The sequence below is a fragment of the Stegostoma tigrinum genome, chromosome 7, assembly GCF_030684315.1.
Source record: "Stegostoma tigrinum isolate sSteTig4 chromosome 7, sSteTig4.hap1, whole genome shotgun sequence".
Taxonomy (NCBI): domain Eukaryota; kingdom Metazoa; phylum Chordata; class Chondrichthyes; order Orectolobiformes; family Stegostomatidae; genus Stegostoma; species Stegostoma tigrinum.
The window spans coordinates 49791161-49810719 of NC_081360.1; the positions used below are offsets into that span (position 1 = coordinate 49791161).

A 19559-nucleotide genomic window follows, 5' to 3' on the forward strand; every position below is an offset into this window, starting at 1 on the left:
GCAGGTGTTTGAAGATCTAAACATCAAATCTGAAACTAAGACAATAATCCACCATTCAACCATAACTCTACCTTACAGTGTGGTTCTGAATAAGAGAAATGTATAGGAGGCACTTCAAAAACAGAAGTCATGCCACCAAGACAACCTGCAGAAGATCTTGCATATGAAGTGCAAAATGATGTACTAGTATGATTGTAGAGGCAACCACCACCTGCTATCAGTTTCATTCTGTTGAACATATAGTTTGGATGTCACATACCAGGTCAAAACAGGTTATTTTCTCCCAGCAAAATTAGGGGAAGGCACACCAGAGAAGGACAGACAAAGTCCTTCAAGGATATGATGAAAGTCAACATCAAGATGGTAGAGAAATTCAGCAGGTCTGGAAGCAGCAGTGAAAAGAGTAACAGATTTAATGTTTACAGTCCATTATCATGTAGACTCAAAACGTTGACCGTTTCCCTCTCCACAGATCCTGCCAGACCTGCTGAGTTTCTCTGGCATTTTGATGTTGACTTTCATCCAAGAGTTTCTTCAGCATTTTAAGTGTTTGTTTCAGATTCCAGCATCTGGAGTACTTTGTTTTTATATGAGGAAATGCAACCTCAACAGTCACTACGAACCAGTTGGAGGCAGTCTGTGGCAAGGATCCCCAAATTTTGAGACCCAACTGTGACAAAAAGGAAAGAAAACAAAAACGAAAAGAACAAGTCATGACTCGAACAAGTATTGCGCAGTGAGACACAGCATGAGAAATGCCCCATGTACTGTAAAGGCCCATTTTAGAATCAGTAGCCCACTTTGGGCTCAGAAAGATCCTGTGAGGAATAGCCATTAATAATGCTGCTTTTGATTTATAAAACAATGGTGGGGTCAGAAGAGCAGTAGACATTTCTGATAAACTTTCAAGTGTTTGATTTAGTGGCAGCTAATTTACAATTAGTATAATGGGTACAGACGACGGAAGGAAAAGGAATGAATATTCTGATTTTATTGTTCCCAGTTTATTATTACTGTTATTGTCCTTTTCGGAAGTTGTGTTGTTTCAATCTTCACAACTAGTGTTGGCTCTATTTGGAGAGGGAAATGATTCTTTTCTTACAAGCATAATTCTCTTTTACAGGAACTTCAGCTAGAGCATGCAAGACAAGCCTTTGCACAAAAGGACAAAAACAAAAGTGGCACAATTGTGGCTTTAGACTTCAGTGATATTATGGTTACCATTCGTTCACACATGCTGACTCCTTTTGTTGAAGAGAACCTGGTCTCAGTAAGTGAAATTAGTGAACTTTTTTCCAAAACCCAGTTGAGCTTGGAATGCAACCTTGGTGTTGTTTTATAATTTGTGTTGGATAATGAGTTCAAACAATTAGCCTCTATATGAAATACTATCAATCTTAGTAATTTTAAAATTCATCACATTTACAAAAAAAAGTTGTCCAGTAAAGAGGTTGCACTCTTGGAGTTGAAATCATGTTTGTACTAGAGAATACACCTGTGAAAGATTGTTATTTGTATTTGGAGTTAACATTAGGATCAGTTTCTCGAAATAGAACAATGAAAATTACGGCACAGGAACAGGCCGTTTGGCCCTCCAAGTCTGCGCCGATCCAGATCCTCTATCTCAACCTGTCGCCTATTTTCCAAGGATCTGTATCCTTCTGCTCTCCGCCCATTCATTGAGATACATCTTAAATAACGCTATCGTGCCCGCCTCTACCACCTCTGCTGGCAACATGTTCCAGGCACCCACCACCCTCTGCTTAAAGAACTTCCCACGCATATCTCTCTTAAACTTCTCCCCCCTCACCTTGAAATCGTGATCCCTAGTAATTGAGACCCTATTCTGAGAAAAAGCTTCTTGCTATCCACCATGTCTATACTTCTCATGATTTTGTAGACCTCAATCACTCCCCCCTCAACCTCTGTCTTTCCAATGTAAATAATCCGAATCGACTCAACCTCTCTTCATAGCTAGCACCCTCCAAACCAGGCAACATCCCGGTGAACCTCCTCTACACCCTCTCCAAAGCATCCATATCCTTTTGGTAATCTGGCGACCAGAACTGTACGCAGTATTCCAAATGTGGTCGAGCAAAAGGCCTATACAACTGTAACACGACCTGCCAACTCTTGTACTCAATACCCCGTCTGATGAATGAAAGCATGCTGTATGCCTTCTTGATCACTTTATCCACCTGCGTTGCCACCTTCAGGGTACAATGGACCTGAACACCCAGATCTCTGTGTGCATCAATTTTCCCCAGAGATTTCCATTTACCATATAGTTCGCTCTTGAATGTTCTTCTTTCAGAGTGCAGCTCAAATCAACATTTACAGTGTCTAACATAACAAAACCCTGAGAATTAACTGTAACTAAAAGACACTCAGTGTTTTTAAAAACATAAAGGTTTAAGCAAATGGTAAGTGTCACAGATTTCTTTAACTGAACAGGGCTTAGTCAGATAGAACAATCACAATGTGATTTCATATTTAGGAAACTACTACTGACGAGAAGGTATCTCATTTTTATCATTGAGGAGGATGGATGTTCTTCAGCTTCTGTCATTAGGCTTGTTTCTGTGTCAGTGCACACAGCAGGCTCGCTGTCATGCCAAAAAACCTATCAGGATTTTTTTGTTCTTTTGCCTTTACCTCTCTAAATAGATCTCTCCCCATCATTCTCACCAGGGTGAGATGTGGAGCTTGTTTGCAAATGGTGTGTCTGTTCCCGTACATGATATACAAACATATTACAAAAGCAATATGAGAGCTATCATTTTAATTGTGAACAGCTTTGTATTTTGTTTAGTCATGAAGTCCCAGCTTTCATTACCTTCTTGGAAAAAGAATTCCCCATGTAAAATAACCCTCACGTGAGAAACTAATTTTCCTTGAGTCTGCCTTAAAAGCGAGACCACTTCTTCTTAAATAGTCCCCTAGGTTTAGTTTCCCCGACAAAAAGAAACATCTTCAAATGTGCAACCTCAGTAGTACGTGGTGGACTAAAGTTAAGGATTATGTTAGATTAAAAGAAGAGATTTATAATATAGCTAAGATTAGTCAACCTGGACTTTCCTTGGGGAGTGCATTTTGGAAACAGTGGTCACAATTCCTTAAATTTTAATACAACTATGAATAATGATCAGTCAGGACCTTGTGGTGAGGTACTCAATTGGGGGAGGGCAAAGTGTGTCAGTAGTAGGCAGGAGCTTGGGAGAGTTAATTACCAGTTATCAAGCATTTCCATATTTGACATGTGGGAATTGTTTAAAAACCTGCTGATGAGAGTTCAGGATTGGCATCTTCGAGGAAGAACTAAGGACAAGGATGGCAAAGTACAGAATCCTTGGATTACAAGGAAGGTTGTGAATTTAGTCAAAAGGGAAAGAAGCATATGTAAGGTTTATACACTAAAACTGGATACAGCCCATGAGGAGTATAAAGAAAGCAGGAAGGAGCTTGAGCAGGGAATTAGGAGAGCAAGAAGGGGCCATGAAATGGCTTTCACAAGTAGGGTTAAAGAGAATCCCAAGGCATTCTATAGATACATTAAAAATAAGAGGATTACTAGGAAGAAAGTAAGATCACTTAAAGATAAAGGAGGGAACTTCTGCTTGGAGACAGAGGATGTGGGTGAGATTGTGAGTGAGTACTTTGCATCAGTATTCACCCAAAGGAAGGATATTGAGAATAGTGACATTTGTGTGGAGGATGCTAATATGTTGTGGCATTTTGAGATCGAGAAAGAAGTGGTGTTAGGTCTTTGGAAGAGCATAAAACTGGAGAAGTCTTCAAAGCCTAATGGTATCTATCCCAGGTTATTGAGAGAGGCAAGAGAGGAGGTCGCTGGGGCCTTGACCAAGACCTTTGTATTCACGTTAGCCACTGGAAAGATCTCAGAGGACTGGCAAGTAGCTAAAGCTAATGTTCCTCTATTCAAGAGGGGAAATAGGGATAATCCAGGAAACAATAGACTGGTGAGTCTCACATCGATGGTTGAGAAGTTGTTGGAGAGAACTATAAGGGACAGGATTTACGCACATTTGGAAAGGCATCACCTTATAAGGCACAGTCAGTGTGGCTTAGTGCAGGGCAGCTCCTGTCTTACGAACCTGATTGAATTTTTTGATGAGGATAGAGCAGTGGATGTTGTTTACATGGATTTTAGTGAGGCTTTCAACAAGGCCCCTCATGGTAGTCTCTTCCAGAACATTAAGATGCATAGGATCCATCGTGACTTAGCTGCATGGATTCAGAGTTGACTTGGCCATCAGCAGAGGGTATTTGTGCAATGTTGTTTTTCAGGCTGGAGCTCCGTGTCTCGTGGTGTTCTGCAGGGATCCATACTGGAACCTGTGCTGTTTGTGATATACACAAATCACTTAGATGAAAATGTAGATGGGTGAGTTGGTAAGTTTGCACGTGAATACAAAGATTAATGGTGTTGTGGAGAGGGTAGAAGGTTGTCAAATGATTCAGCAGGATATAGATCAGATATGGGTGGAGAAATGGCAGATGGAGTTTAATCCATGCAAGTGTGAGTGCTGCACTGGGAGATCAGATATTAAGGAAAAGTACACAATTAATGGTCAAACCTTGAACAGCACAGAGGGATCTTGGGGCTCAAGCCCATAGATCCCTGAAAGTAGCCTCGCAAGTAGATGGGGTGGTAAAGAAGGCATATGGCATGCTTGCCTCTATTGGTCAGAGAATTGAGTACAAGAATCAGGATGTCATAAGACTTTGGTGAGGCCACATTGAAGGTAATGTGTTTAATTCTGATGTGGAGGCTTTGGAGAGTGCGCATAAGCGGTTTGCCAGGATGCTGCCTGGATTAGACAGTCTAATAGGTATAAGGAGAAGCTAGAAAAATTTCAGTTGTTTTCTCTGGAGCAGCCAAGGCTGAGGGGATTTTTGATGGAAGTCTATAAAATTGTGAGATGCATAGATCAGGTTGATGGTCAGAACCTTTTTCCCAGAATTGAAATGTCTAAAACTAGAGGGTATGCATTTACAGTGAGAGGAGGAAAGTTCAAGGGAGACGTGAGGGACAAGCTTATTTTACAGAGAGAGTGGTAGGAGTGTGGAATATGCTGCCAGGAGTGGCGATAGAGACAGGTACGATAGGGGCATTGAAGGGACTTTTAGATAAGCTCAGGAATATGGAAGTCATGGAGGCATTTGGACCAAGGGCAGTCAGAAAGGGTAAGTTTAATTTGGCGTTAGATTCAGCACAGCATTGTGCCCTGAAGGGCCCATTCCTATGGTGTGCAGTTCTTTTTCCATGTTCTATCCAGCTGTGTTAAGAAACAGCAAAGAGCAACCAGAGAATTGATGAGTAAATAAAAAAATGAAAGTAAATTGTCCAAGAAATAGTTTAAAAACAAAATTCAATGCTTTACAAGCATATAGTAAGGAAGAGACTAATAAAAGAAAAGCTGTTTTGAAGCTGAAATGCAAGAAATTATAATGAGAATATTGCATAAATTTGTATGTGCCTTCACAGGAGAAGACATAAAAAGCACGCCAAAAGTAGTTGGATGTTAAAGGGCTAATTAAACTGAGGAACAAAGAATAATTAATATTCATAGAGGAAGCTAACTGGACATCTTAATGGAACTAAAAGTTGACCAGTTCCCTAGACCGAATGACCTAGCGTTCGAAAAGGGTGTCTGCAGAGACAGTGAATATATTGGTTGTGGAATTGTAAAATTTCCATAAACAATCCTAACTGGATTGGAAGGTAGCAAATGTAATGCTGCTGATTTAAGAAAGGAGATTGCAGGAAAATGGAACCTCAGGCCAGTTAGGCTGACGCATGTGAAACAATGCTGAAATCTAGTAAGGAAGTGTTACTAAGGAGACCTCATTAGGGACCCTGCATTGTTATATTAAGAGGTAATCATGTCTGATGAAGCTATGACTGTTTAGGGTAGCTAAAGGAAAATACTGTGTATGTGAATTTATGTAGATATTGAATGGACATTTGAAAAGATGCCATATTAGAGGTTATTGTACAAAACAAGGGCTTGTAGTGTTTGGAGTAACATGTTGGAATGGATTGATCGGTTAATGAATAGAAAACAGACCATTAGTATAAAGGTAATGTTTACAAGTTGGCGGGCTGTAAGTAGTAGGGTATTAAGAGGATTAGTCTTGGGCCTTTGACATTTATAATCTAAATTGATGACCTAGGTTATGATCTAGTTAAATCTAGGTGACCCTCGGGTTGTTGGTGAATAATTGGGTGATGGAGAATCTAAGGATCTTGCTAAGATATTCATTCTTGTTGAATTTTTCATTGCCTAATAGTTGTCTGGTAAATATGTTACTTGCTGCTTATCAGCCAAAGCCTGAATGTAGCCCATGTTTTGCTGCTTGCAGACTTGGTTTACTTCGTTATCTGAAGAGCTGCAAATGAAACTGAACATAGCAAACATCAGTGTACATCCCCATTCTGATCTTATGATGACAGGAAGATCATTGATGAAGGAACTTGATGGTTGGGTGGTTGCAGGACACTACCCTGAGGAACTCCTGAAATATGGCCTAAGGCTGAGATTATAGGCCTCCAACGACCAGAGCATTTCTTCTCTTGGCTTGGCATAATTCCTGTCAATCCCATCAATTTCAAGTTTACTATTAGTACTCATGCCACACACAGTGAAATGATACCTTGATGCTAAGGGCCACTATTGCCTCACCTCTTGAATTCATCTCTTTTGTTTGTGTTTGGGCTGTAATGAGATCAGGAGCTAAGTGGTCCTAGCAGAACCCAAACTAAATATTGCTATGTAGGTTATTGATGAATGAGCACTGCTTGATAGCTTTGCACATGGCTCCTTCTATCATGTTGCTGATTGAGAATAGATTGGGTTGTTAATTGGTCACACTGAATTTTTGCTGCTTTTTATGGATATGACATACTTGGATAATTTTCATTTGGGCGATGCCAGTGCGGGAGCTGTTTTGGAGCCGTTTGGCCAGAGGTACATCTAGTTCTGGAGTGCAAGTCATCAATAAAGCTGGGCTGTTATTAGGGCCAGTGGCTTTTACTGTATTGGATATGTTCATTTGTCTGATATAACATTGAACAATTCTACTCAAAGTCTGGTATTTGTGATGTCGGGGGATCACAGGAGAAAGCCATAAATGATATTGACTTGCTGGTTCTAGATGAAGGTAGTTGTAAAAGCTACAGTTTTGCCTTTTGCACTCATACCAAGCACCACCTCCATCTAGAGTGGAAATGCTTAAGGGAAAGTTTTAAAAATCAATAAAAGATGAACAAAAAAGGGAGAAAAATAACATGAGGATAAACATGCAAGTAATATCAAGACAGATGTCAAGAGTTTCTTTGAATATGTAAAAGGAAAGAGAGGACAAAATTAAAATAGATACCATAGAGAATGACGCTGGGGAAAAATAATGAGGAATGAGGAATCGGCAGAGAAGTTGAAATATATTTTACATCAGTCTTCACAGTAGAAACTACTAATAGCATTCCAAAATCACTAAACAATCAAAGGGAGAAAGGAGAAGAGGAAATAAATATTACCACTATCACAAAGGAAAAATTAATAAGGAAACTAATATGGATTAAAGACTAATAAGTCCCCTGGACCTGATGGGAAGCATCCTAGGTTATTACAAGAATTAACAATGGAGATAGTGTATGCACTGGTAGTAAAATTCCATGAAATCTTCAATTCTGGAATAATCCCTGAGAATTCAAAAAAGGGAACTAGACAAAAATAGACAACCACAAGTTATTTAGCTTAACATCTGTGAGTGAAAAGTGACCTTTTGTAAAGGATGTAGTAGCAGGGCATTTAGAAATACGTATGATCCAGCAGAGTCAGCATGCCTTCACAAATGGGAAATCATACCTGACAAATTTTTTAGAATCCTTTGAGGATGTAACAAGTGGGATATGCAAAGGGGAAACAGTGGATGTAACACATCTGGATTTTCAGGTGATACTTGGCTTTCATTGGCAGGGGAATTGAGTTTGAGAGCCACAAGGTTATGCTGCAGCTCTATAAAACCCTGGTTAGACCACACTTGGAATATTGTGTTCATTTCTGGTCCCTTCATAGGAAGGATGTGGAAGTTTTAGAGAGGAGATTTACCAGGCTGCTGCTTGGACTGGAGGGCAGGTCTTGTCAGGAAAGGTTGAGGGAGCTAGGCTTTTTTCATTGGAACGAAGAAAGATGAGATATGACTTGATGGAGGTGTACAGGATGATGAGAGACATAGATTGAATGGATAGCCAGAGACATTTTCCCAGGGCAGAAATGACTATTACGAGAAGGCATAATTTAAAGGTGATTGGAGGAAGGTATGGGAACATGTCAGAGGTAGGTTCTTTAGACAGAGTGGTGAGCCTGTGGAATGCACTGTCAGCAGTGGTAGTGGAGTCAGATAAATTAGGGACATGTAAGTGACTCTTGGACAGGCGCATGAATGATAGTATCATGTTGGATATGCAGGGTAGTTTGATCTTAGTAGGATAATAGGTCGACACAACATCATGGGCTGAAGGGCCTGTACTGTACTGTACTGTTCTATGTTCTGTGTACTTGATAAGGTACCACATGTCAGACTATGTAATAATACAAAACCTATGGTGTTGGAGATTAGAATATTAGCAAGGATATAGGGTTGGCTAACTGAGAGGAGATCAAGAATCGGGATAAGAGGTGCGTTTTTAGGATGTCAACTTGTAGCTAGTGAAGAGCCACCATTTTTACAAAATATATTAATGACTGAGTAAATTGAATACTGTCACTAAGTTTGTGGATGACGCAAAAATATTTGGGAATGCAAGTGATGAGGACTGTGGATGACACAAAATGGTGTAGCGTGTTAAGTGAGTGGATAGCTACTTGGCAGATGGAAAGTAATGTGCAATATGTTAGAGATCATGCGTTTTAGTAGAAAGAGTAAGGAGCTAAATATTATTTAAATGGAGAAAGTCTGCAGAACAAGGGATCCTCTTGCACAAATCACAGAAAGCTAGCATCCAAGTTCAGCGGAAAATACGGAAGACAAATTGAATGTTGGTCTTTGAAATAAAGAGAATGGAATATAAAAATAGACCTTGCTAAAAATATGCAGGGCCCAAGTCAGACCATAGCTGGAATATTATGAACTGTTTTGGTCTCTTTATCTAATGAAAAATATTCTGGCATTGGCGGCCCAGAAGTGTTTTACTGTGCTAATCTTGGATGTGCAGGGACTGTTTTAAGATGGCAGGTTGAGTAGATTGGTTCTGTCATCATTGGAATTTAGAAAATTGAGAGACAGCCATATTGAAATGTACAAGATTTTTAGGGGATTTGACAGAGTAGATGTGGAGAAGTTGTTTCCCATTGTGAGAGGACCTGAGGCGTTGTCTCAAAATAAGGTGTCATCCATTTAATGGAGAGATAAGGAAGAATTTCACCTCTCGGAGGGTACTGAATTTGTGGAATTCTTTTCTGTAGAGGCCTGTCGAAACTGCCGTTAAATATATTCAAGTGTGAGAGACAGGTTTTAAGTCAGTAAGGGGATCAAGTGTTATGGGAAGGGGCAGCAAAGTGAAGTTGAGGTTTTCAAAACAGCTATAATCTCATGAAATGATGGATGGAATGGTCACCTTCTCTGTCTATGTTTTATGGTCATATGAAGCCTCTTCCATTTGTGGTTTAATAAGAGCATGACCTCAGAGACAGGAATTGAAGTAAATGCTTTGGCCCATCGAGGCTGCTCTGCCATTCAGAAGAGTCATAGCTGCTGCATCACCAACCTCAGCTTTGTCCCAAGTCAGACCATCATTGGCAGCACACTAATGTAGAATCGGCTGGAGGTAGTTATGGGAATCCTGAACTTTGTTGAGATCGGTCAGACCTGGGCAAGAAAGCCTGCTAATCACCGTATACTGCCTTACCTCAGCATGTGAACCAGTACTTGTTAAGTGTTGAATGCCATACAGGAGAGTCATTGATGGAGCAAGGATATGAAATGTACTTTTGCTGGGGGACTTCAGAGTCTAAGTACACAAAAGAAATTTTCAAAAAACTTAATAGTTAGTATATGAGCCTTGTTATGGACTCAACTGATTATCTTAAATTAGTCGTTACTACAGCAAACAATAATGAACTTAGAGGCACCACATTCTTTTAGGCATTGGAGAAGACAATGGTAGAAATGGCCCAGTCAACAGTGCAAAATCCTCCTTGCTGTTGTTTGGGGACTAGTGCCAAAATTGGGTGAGCAGTCTCTCAGACTAGTCGAGCAACAGCCGGACATTGTCAGGTATGATTCCATGAGTATGACTTTGTCCTGGACATCACCATCACCTTCACTATCTCTGAATATGTCCTGTCCCACCCAGAAGAAGTGGAAGCATAGTAGTGTACAGTTGGGAGGGAGTTGCCTTCGGGGACCTCCGCCTTTCACTCCAGACTCCATGAAGTCTCATGGCTTTATGTTAAATTTTGGCAAGGAAACCTCCTGCTGGTTACCACATACTGTCTTCCCTCAGCTGATGAGTCAGTACTCCTCCATGTTGAACAACATTTTGGAGGAAGCACTGAATGTGGGGCAGGGGCACAAAATTCACTCTGGGTGGGCAACATCCCTACTGATCAGGGTCATCGAGCACTAAAGTTCATAGCTGTTAGATTTGGCCTGTGGCAGGTGGTGAAAGAACAAATGAGGGAAGAACGTAGTTGATCCCATCATTACCAATCTGCTGGCTGCGGATGCATCTGTCCATGACAGTATCCATAAGAGTGACCGCCCTTTCAGTCCTTGTGGAGACCAAGTCCTGCCTTCGCATTGAGAATACCCTGAATTGTGCTGTGTGGCTCTATCGCCATGTTAAATGGAACACACTTCAAATAGACCTAGCAACTCAAGAGTGGGCATTCATAAGGCACTGTGGGCCATCAACAGCAGTGGAATTGTATTCCAGCATGATCTACAATCTCATGGCCTGGCAGATCCCCCACTCAACCATTCCCACTAAGCCAGGAGATCTACTTTGGTTCATCGGAGAGTGCAGGAGGGGGTGCCAGGAGCAGCACCAGATGTACCTAAAAGTGAGTTGTCAACTTGGTAAAGTTACCAAATAAAGTTACCTGTGTGCTAAACAGCATAAGCAACAAGTGATAGAACTAAGCCATCTCACAACTATTGTATCAGATTTAAGCTCGACAGTGCTGCCCCATCAAATCATGAATAATGATGGACAATAAGTTAACCCACTGGAGGAGGAGGTTCACAAATATCCTCATCCTCAATGATGGAAGATTGTAGCTCATAATGCAAAAGATAAGGCTGAAGTATTCTCTGTAATCTTCAGTCAGATGTGACTGGTGCGTGATCCATCTTGGCCTTCTCCAGTGGTCCCCAGCGTTGCAGAATTCAGCCAGTTTGATTCACTCCACATGATATCAAGAAACAGTTAAATAGTGCAAAGGCAATGGGCGCAGATGACATTATAGCAATAGTATTGAAGATTTGTGCTCCAGAACTTGTTGCTTCTGTAGCCAAGTAACTTTCACACCACACAAATGCCAGGCACCTGCAATAAGGGAGGATCTAATCACCAGCCCTTGACATTCAATGGTATTAATATCGCTGAATTCCCCACTGTAACATTCTTGGAGTTACCATTGACCAGAAACTGAACTCCACTTAGCGCAAATACAGTGGCTGCAAGAGCCGATTAGAGGCTAGGATATTGCAGCAAGTAACTCACTTCTTGATTTCCCCAAAGCCTGACCACTATATAAAGGCACAAGCCAGAAGTGTGATGGAATACTCCCACCCAGTAGCAGTGTGTACTGTCTCTAAGGTGCACTGCAGAAATTCACAAAGCTCCTCAGAATGCACTTCCAAACCCATGACCACTTGCATCTAAAAGGACAAGGGAAGCTGATAAATGGGACCACCACCAGGTTTCCCTCCAAGTCACTCACCATTTTGACTTGGAAATATATTGCCATTCTTTCGCTCTCACTGAATCAACATTTTAGAATTCCCTTCCTAAGGGCATTGTGGGTCAACCTACAGCATGTGGACTACAGTGGTTCAAGAAGGCAGCTCAGCACCATCTTCTCAAGGGCAACAAGGATTAGGTGCTGGTGAGCTGAAAACTTGATCCTTTGCAATCCATTTGCTGTACATACATCCGCAGTGTTGCTAGGGAATGAACTACAGCGTTTTAACCTCGACACTGGAAGAATGATGTATTTTTCAAGTTAGGATGGTGAATGACTTGAAGAGAAACTTGCAGGCGATGATGGCATTCTCATGTTTCTGCAGCTGTTATCCTTCTAGATGGTAATGGCCATGGGTTTTGAAGGTACTGCCTAGGAATTTCTGCAAATTCACCTTCTGGATAGTGAGCATCAGGTGGACGGAGTGAATGTGTGTGGATTTGATGCCAGTCTAGCAGGCTGTGTTTTCCTTGATGTAACTTATTGAGCATTGTGAAGCATTCTGTTGCTTCCTTCAGAAAAATGTCTTGGCCAATGAGAATTGACTTGCAAAATAATCACTACACTTTTTCTGGTTTGCATAAATAGTTGATTCTTTAAAATTTGAACTTCCTTGTATTTGTCCTGATGAGTCCCTGGCAAAATCCTTTAACATGTTTGTTCATTTCAGCAGTATTCAATGCTATTCCATCAAGTGCAAGCGTTTTAGTTATTTCGCTGCAAAACAATACAATTACAGCTTTCTTTGCATAAGATCTTCTAACTCACCCTGTGAAATACCATAGAAATTTAAAATGTTGTCAGTCCACACATTTTTTAGGTTTGTTACACTGCAAAACAGTCCCTAAAGGCTTTATGCTTTTCAAATGGAGCCTATCAGCTGGATAGTTCGTAGGCCTTCTTGTCTGACTTATGCTATTTGGCCCAGGGATCCTGTTGAAGAGTCCCTAAAGATTTGTTCCATAGAACCTGATGACAGTTCTTCAATGCTGAGAGTTCTTCAATACTGAAGTTTTAAAATTCTTGAAATCTTGCTGCAGTTTCTCAGCACTGGCTGGAAATGTGACTTTCATATCTTGGACAGAGACAAAAGTCACATGACACCAAGTGTTTTAAATATCAGATGACCTCACCCGACAAGGGAGCAGTGCTACGAAAGCTTGTGATTTCAAATAAACATATTAGACTATAACCTGGTGTTGTGGCTTCTGACTTTGTCCAACCCAGTACAACACTGGCACTTCCGCATCGTGGTTCACGTCTTTTGGAGGGGTGGGGAGAGAAAAAGAGAGAGAGAGAGTCTCATGGTTGTATTGCCTTGTAGAAAGGTCTCTTTCACTGTTTTGATGGAAAAGAAACAGCTTGAGTGGATTGGTTGGGATTGGGAATTTTTGTTTTTATTAGAGTTTATGTGAGTTTTGAACCAAGTGGTTTAAATATTTATCAGTTTGATTGGAAAAAGATTTACTATTTTAAATATGTTGGGGAAACTCTTGTCAAAGTTTGACTGATATTGCCAAGTGCTGTGTAAATTGTATCATAGAGGACATGACCAATTTGATGCAATTACAGCTTCCTCTGAGAAATGTTTCTTTTCACTTAATTACAATCATGGTTCAGGACTTGATTTGATTTTCACGCACACGTTCATATAATTATTTAACTGAAGTCTGAAAATCCTTGTGACAGTCCTAAAATATCTGTAGTATTGCTTGATTTATTGAATCAGTGCAAATTAATGACCCTGTGATGTTACTGTAAAATGAACCAAATCACAGCTGTATCCATCAGTAATGGCTGATACGCTAATACAATTGAAAATCATCATATGAAGCATTACCGTCTGGTTGTCACACTCGCACTTCCAATTTCACCTGGAATTTCAGCTTGAAATTCCAGTGTTTCTTCACTAACCACTTTACCTTTATCCTAAATGACTTATGTCAAACAAAAGTTAACGTTTATGCTCCTTTTTAAAGAACACAGATCTATCTTGCCAAAATAATGCATTGTGTATTAAATGATATAATATGCCTTAATTTATAAATCAAATATATTATAAGTGCTGCAAGAAGACCTATGTATGTAGATCGCTTGTTTTCTGTTTGCAGGTGTTATAAAATGAATTAATGGTAGCGATGTTTCATTAAACAGGCAGCAGGTGGAACTACCTCGCATCAAGTCAGCTTTTCTTACTTCAATGCATTTAACTCCTTGCTGAATAACATGGAACTTATTCGGAAGATATATAGCACTTTAGCAGGCACGAGAAAAGATGTACAGGTTACTAAAGGTAAAAGTATTCACTTCTGGTTTTGCTTTCCCACCCACAGCAAAAAAAAACCAAGATTAGTAATTTAGATTCAAACTCATTGCATTCTAAACTTCTTTCCAATACATGGCAACTGAAGAGTGAAGTATGGAGTTGACCAATCCCAATTTGCGTTCACTTGGCAGAGGCTTGACTAACTAGAGTCGTTTTTTTTCTGGTTTGAATTTAATAAGATAACTGACAGTTAATAGTCCATTGCTGTATCTCCATATCGTTTAAAGATCAACGAATCAGTAACTGCTGTAAAACAAAATTGCTAACTTTCTAATAACAAGGTGTAGAGCTGGATGAACACAACAGGCTGAGCAGCATCTCAGAAACACAAAAGCTGATGTTTTGGGCCTAGACCCTTCATCAGAAATGGGGGAGGGGAGAGGGTTCTGAAATAAATAGGGAGAGAGGGGGAGGCAGATCGAAGATGGATAGAGGAGAAGATAGGTGGAGAGGAGACAGACAAGTTAAAGGGGCGGGGATGGTGCTAGTAGAGTTGAGTGTAGGTGGGTAGTAGAAAGGGGACAGGTTAAGGGGGCGGGATAGATTAGTAGGTAGGAAATGGGGGTGGGGCTTGAGATGAGAGGAGGGATAGGTCAGAGGAAGAACAGTTTAGGGAGGCGAGGATGAGCTGGGCTGCTTTTGGGATGCAGTAGGGGGAGGGGAGATTTTGAAGCTTGTGAAATCCACATTGATACCATTGGGCTGCAGGGTTCCCGAACGTTGCTTTCTTGTGTTTGGACTTGAATTGTGCAAGACGAAAGGCCTTTACATGTCCATATTTAGCAATATTTAAAGTTTGTGCAATCAAACAATTTGTTCTTCTAATTTTTGTCATTTCACTTGATGATCCCCAGTTAATCAAATCATTGGAACATCAGTGATTGACCATTTGTAGCTTTCATATGTCAATAATACTGTTTGATTCCAAAATAGTATCTAATGCCCAATTTCTCTTTTCAGTCACTTTAACAGTAGGTCCTGGGAAGTGTTCCTGAACAAAGAAACCTTGGAGTGCAGGTTCATTGTTCCTTGAAAGTGGAGCCGCGATTAGACAGGATAATGTAGAATGTATTTGGTACGCTTACCTTTATTGGTCAGTGCATTGAGTAGAGGAATTAGGAGGTATTGCTGCAGCTGTACAAGGCATTGGTTTGGCCAGTTTTAGAGTATTGCATGCAATTCTGGTCACCCTCCTATAGGAATGACGTTGTGAAACTTGAAAGTGTTCTGAAAAGATTTACAAGCATGTTGCCAGGGTTGAAGGATTTGGACTATAGGGAGAGGCTGAATAAGCTGGTGCTATTTTCCTTGGAGTGTTGGAGGCTGATGGGTGACTTTATAAAAGTTTATATGTGATGAGGGGCATGGATAGGGTGAATAGTCAAACTCTTTCTTTTTTTTTTCCCATGTTAGGGGAGTCCAAAACTAGAGGACATAGGTTTAAGGTGAGGGGGGAAAGATATAAAAAGGACCTAAGGAGCAACCTTTTCACAGAGTGGGTGGTGTCTATGTGGAATGAACTTCCAGAAGTTGTGTAGGCTGGCACTATTACAATGCTTAAAAGACATCTGGATGGGTACGTGAATACGAAGTGTTTAGAGGGATACGGGTCAAATGCTGGCAAATGGAACTAGATTAATTTAGGATATCTGGTCAGCATGGTTGATTTGGACCAAAGGGTCTGTTTCCATGCTCTACAACTCTATGACTGATCTAGTTTTAGTTGAAAAGTGCTTAAAGAAAAAGCTTTGAATCACTTTTCATGTTGTCAAGTTAGACTGACATTTTTTTAGAGCACATGTTGTATGATTGCTGGTCTTAATGGATTTCTTGTGATAAAACTGGGCTAATAATAATTCAGAGAAGCTAAGTTTAAGTTCCACCATGACGGTTTGAAAATTTAAAAACTGATAAGAATAAAAGTGACTGTGAACCTTCTGGATTATTCAGGCTATTTTGCTGATGTTCTTTTAGGCAACAAAATCTGACACCCCTGGTGTGGTGTACTTGTCATGCTATTCTTACACCAACGTCATTGACCCTTAATTGCCAAGTCACTAAGGTCAACTGAAGGTGGGCAAGAAATGTTATCCATGTTAATGACACTCGCATACCCAGATTGAGTCGAAATAAGAACGTTTACACTTGCCTGATGTCTCAACTGCATGACCCCAGGAATTGATGAGTCGCGCAGATCGAGAAAGATGTAGAACATGTAGAAATGCAGAGGAATTACTATGCAGAGTCAGGTTCTTTGGTTCTAATATACTTCGTCACTGCATTACGCTCTATGCAGATTTCAGCTTTGTCCATTAATGGGCCAGTCAGAAGGAACCGCATGTTTTGTGCTGTCTTCAGTGGAACTCTTGGGACATGGCAGATAGTGGAACTAAATGTAGTTGGAAAACTCAATCTCCACTGCCTCCTTTTGTACTGGAAACAGCATATGCTTAAATATGAACAGTTAAGGACATTGTACTGAAGAATGCATCTCTAATCTGTGTTTTTCTTTTGATATATAGAAGAGTTTGCTCATGCTGCCAATAAATTTGGACAGATTACACCTTTGGAGGTTGATATCCTTTTCCAGCTTGTGGCTTTGCACAGTCCAACAGGGTAATTAATCTTTAATTCAACAATTTATGTTTCAATATAGACGTTCAAAACTTTTCAGTTCATGTGAAGTATAGAGTGGGAGATGTAGGTGTGTTTTAGTTAGGTATGAATTGGTTTTTGTTAGGTAATTTTAAATTTGGAACATTAGGGTAGGCTCAAGACCTAAATAAGCCTCGAGTTTTGTTTAAATTAATCTGCTTTATAAAATGAGGTGATGCCCGTATAGGGAGGCAACTGGTGGGTAGCTGATGATTTATTCAAGTCTTAAGTTTTTTTTCATTTTCTCATGGTATTGCTGGCTGGCCAGTATTTATTCTAGTTGCCCTTGCAAAGGTGATGGTCAGCTGCAATCCATTTGCTATGGATAGACCCATAATGCCATGAGGGAGGGTATTCCAGGATTTTGATCCAGTATATCTGTTAAGTGAACTACCCTGATAATGACATGACATTACAGGACACCTTGGACATTTTCAATGTACATCTTGTCCATTGGGCACCACATGAAGCTACTTGTGTGCTATGCAACTGCACATGCAGGAAATATCTTCAGCTGCAGGATCTTGAGCTCCATGTTACAGAATTTGTGTAGGAGCTCCTCTCATTTTGAGTCTACAAGTCTGTGGATAACTTGTTTCTGGATTTGGTCACCCCACAGCTTGAGTGTGCAACAAAGGGGGAATAAGTAACTGCCAGTTAGTTGAAGAGTGCCAGAGAGGCAGGAGTCTCCTGAGCACATCTCATTTTTCCAATTGATTTTGAGTTCTCAACACTGGTGAGAGTAATGGCACTACCCAGAGGCACTAATTTAATGGCACCACATCTGAGTCATCTGTACAAAAAGCAGAAGAAAGTTTGGAGAAGGTATTAATCATTGGCGATTCTTTAGTTTGAGAAAACAAGTAAGAAATTTTGTACTGCAGACATGAACCCATGATGATATATTGCCTCCCTGATGCTATCATCAAGGATGGCACCGAGTAACTGCAAAGTGTTCTGTGGTTGGGAGCAGAGAGTTAGAGGGTATGCAACCAATCGTCATGGGTCACATTGGTGCCAACATGATGGGTAAAAAGAAAAATGAATGTTGCAGAGAGATTTTAGGGAGCTAACAAGTAAACTCAATCCAAAGGCTGGTGATCTCCAGCTTAGTGCTAGTACTATGTGCTGTTAAATAGAGGCATAGGAGGGTATAGCACTTTAATGCTTGTTTGGAGGAATGGTTCAGCAAAGCGCATACAGATTCATTCTAGGGAAAAGGGAATCTGCACATGGAGTCCCTGATGGGGTGATTTGCAGCTGTTTAAACCGGGTCAGCAAGGATTAGGAAAGCAGGGAGGAAAAGAAAATTAAGATGCACAAACGTTTGGGAGAGACAGATGATACTTGAGTAAGAAATAGTAAGAGGGAATGCAGTGAGATCTAAATTAGGTTCATGGTGTATGTACATAAGTATATCGAGTGCAGTAAGTGATTTGAGGGATCAAATAGCCATGTGTGAAAGAGTGTTAAGGAGATAATGAGCCCTGAATCAACAAAGGATACAACATGTTCTAGGAAAGACTCAAAGGAGCAAAACCAGGATAGATGACTAAATTGAAAACTGGAATTTTGAGTGTTGGAGGGACTCCTTGTTCTGAACCCTCCGGAACACACACCTGATTAGTTAAAGCCAAGGAACAATTGAGGTACCATTTAAAATATTGGATGTATTCTGTAAGTCACTAACTACTGGGAAGGATGAGGAAGAGTAAATTTGAAGGAAAGTTGTTGAGAGCTGTAAGAGCTAGAAATTGGATAAAGCTGAACTCTGTTACTATATAGAATGAGGAGCGTTCAGGAATTGTGTTTGGTTGAATTTTCTATATCAATATCAATTGGCCCAATGAGAGAGGAGACATTAGTAGACCTGGTTCTGGAGGGTAAGGTTAATGACAGATCTTATGTCAAAAGGTTAACATTTAGGGGACAGTGAACATTATATCACCAGGTTTGAGTTATTTATGGACAAGGGGAAGGAACATTCAAGATTAAAAATATTTAATTGGGGCAGGGTTATTTTTCTTGGGTTTGGCTAGATTAATTCGAATCAAAGTCTAGCAGGCAAAAATATTACGGGACACTGGTCTACCATTAAAGAGAGATGGTTTCCACACCATCAAGGTACGTTTCCACATGAAAAAGGTAGGGCGATCAAAGCTAGAACTCCTTGTTGATCAAAGAGATGGAGATTACATTGAAGCAGAAAGAGAATGCTGATGCCAGACGACAAGTTGGTAATACAAGATAATAAAATGTGAGGCTGGATGAACACAGCAGGCCAAGCAGCATCTCAGGAGCACAAAAGCTGACGTTTCGGGCCTAGACCCTTCATCAGAGCCCGAAACGTCAGCTTTTGTGCTCCTGAGATGCTGCTTGGCCTGCTGTGTTCATCCAGCCTCACATTTTATTATCTTGGAATCTCCAGCATCTGCAGTTCCCATTATCTCTGAAGTTGGTAATACAACTGAGAATGAGGTTGAATATAAAAAGTTTCGGAGGGTGCTGAGAAAGAAAATAAAGACAGCAAAGAGAACGTGAGAAGAAACTGGCAGCTGCAGTAAAAAAAGACAGAAATATTCTAT

General features: G+C 40.4%; 1 protein-coding gene across 3 annotated transcripts in view; it reads left to right on the top strand.

The window, feature by feature from the left end:
* slc25a12 (solute carrier family 25 member 12) overlaps positions 1-19559 on the top strand; it is a 111778-nt gene that overhangs the window by 30844 nt on the left and 61375 nt on the right. For all 3 annotated transcript variants that reach the window (XM_048534340.2, XM_048534342.2, XM_048534341.2), the window contains exons 6-8: positions 1124-1270; positions 14148-14286; positions 16842-16935. In XM_048534340.2, coding sequence (XP_048390297.1) covers positions 1124-1270; positions 14148-14286; positions 16842-16935 — 380 coding nt within the window. The remainder of the gene's footprint in view (positions 1-1123; positions 1271-14147; positions 14287-16841; positions 16936-19559) is intronic.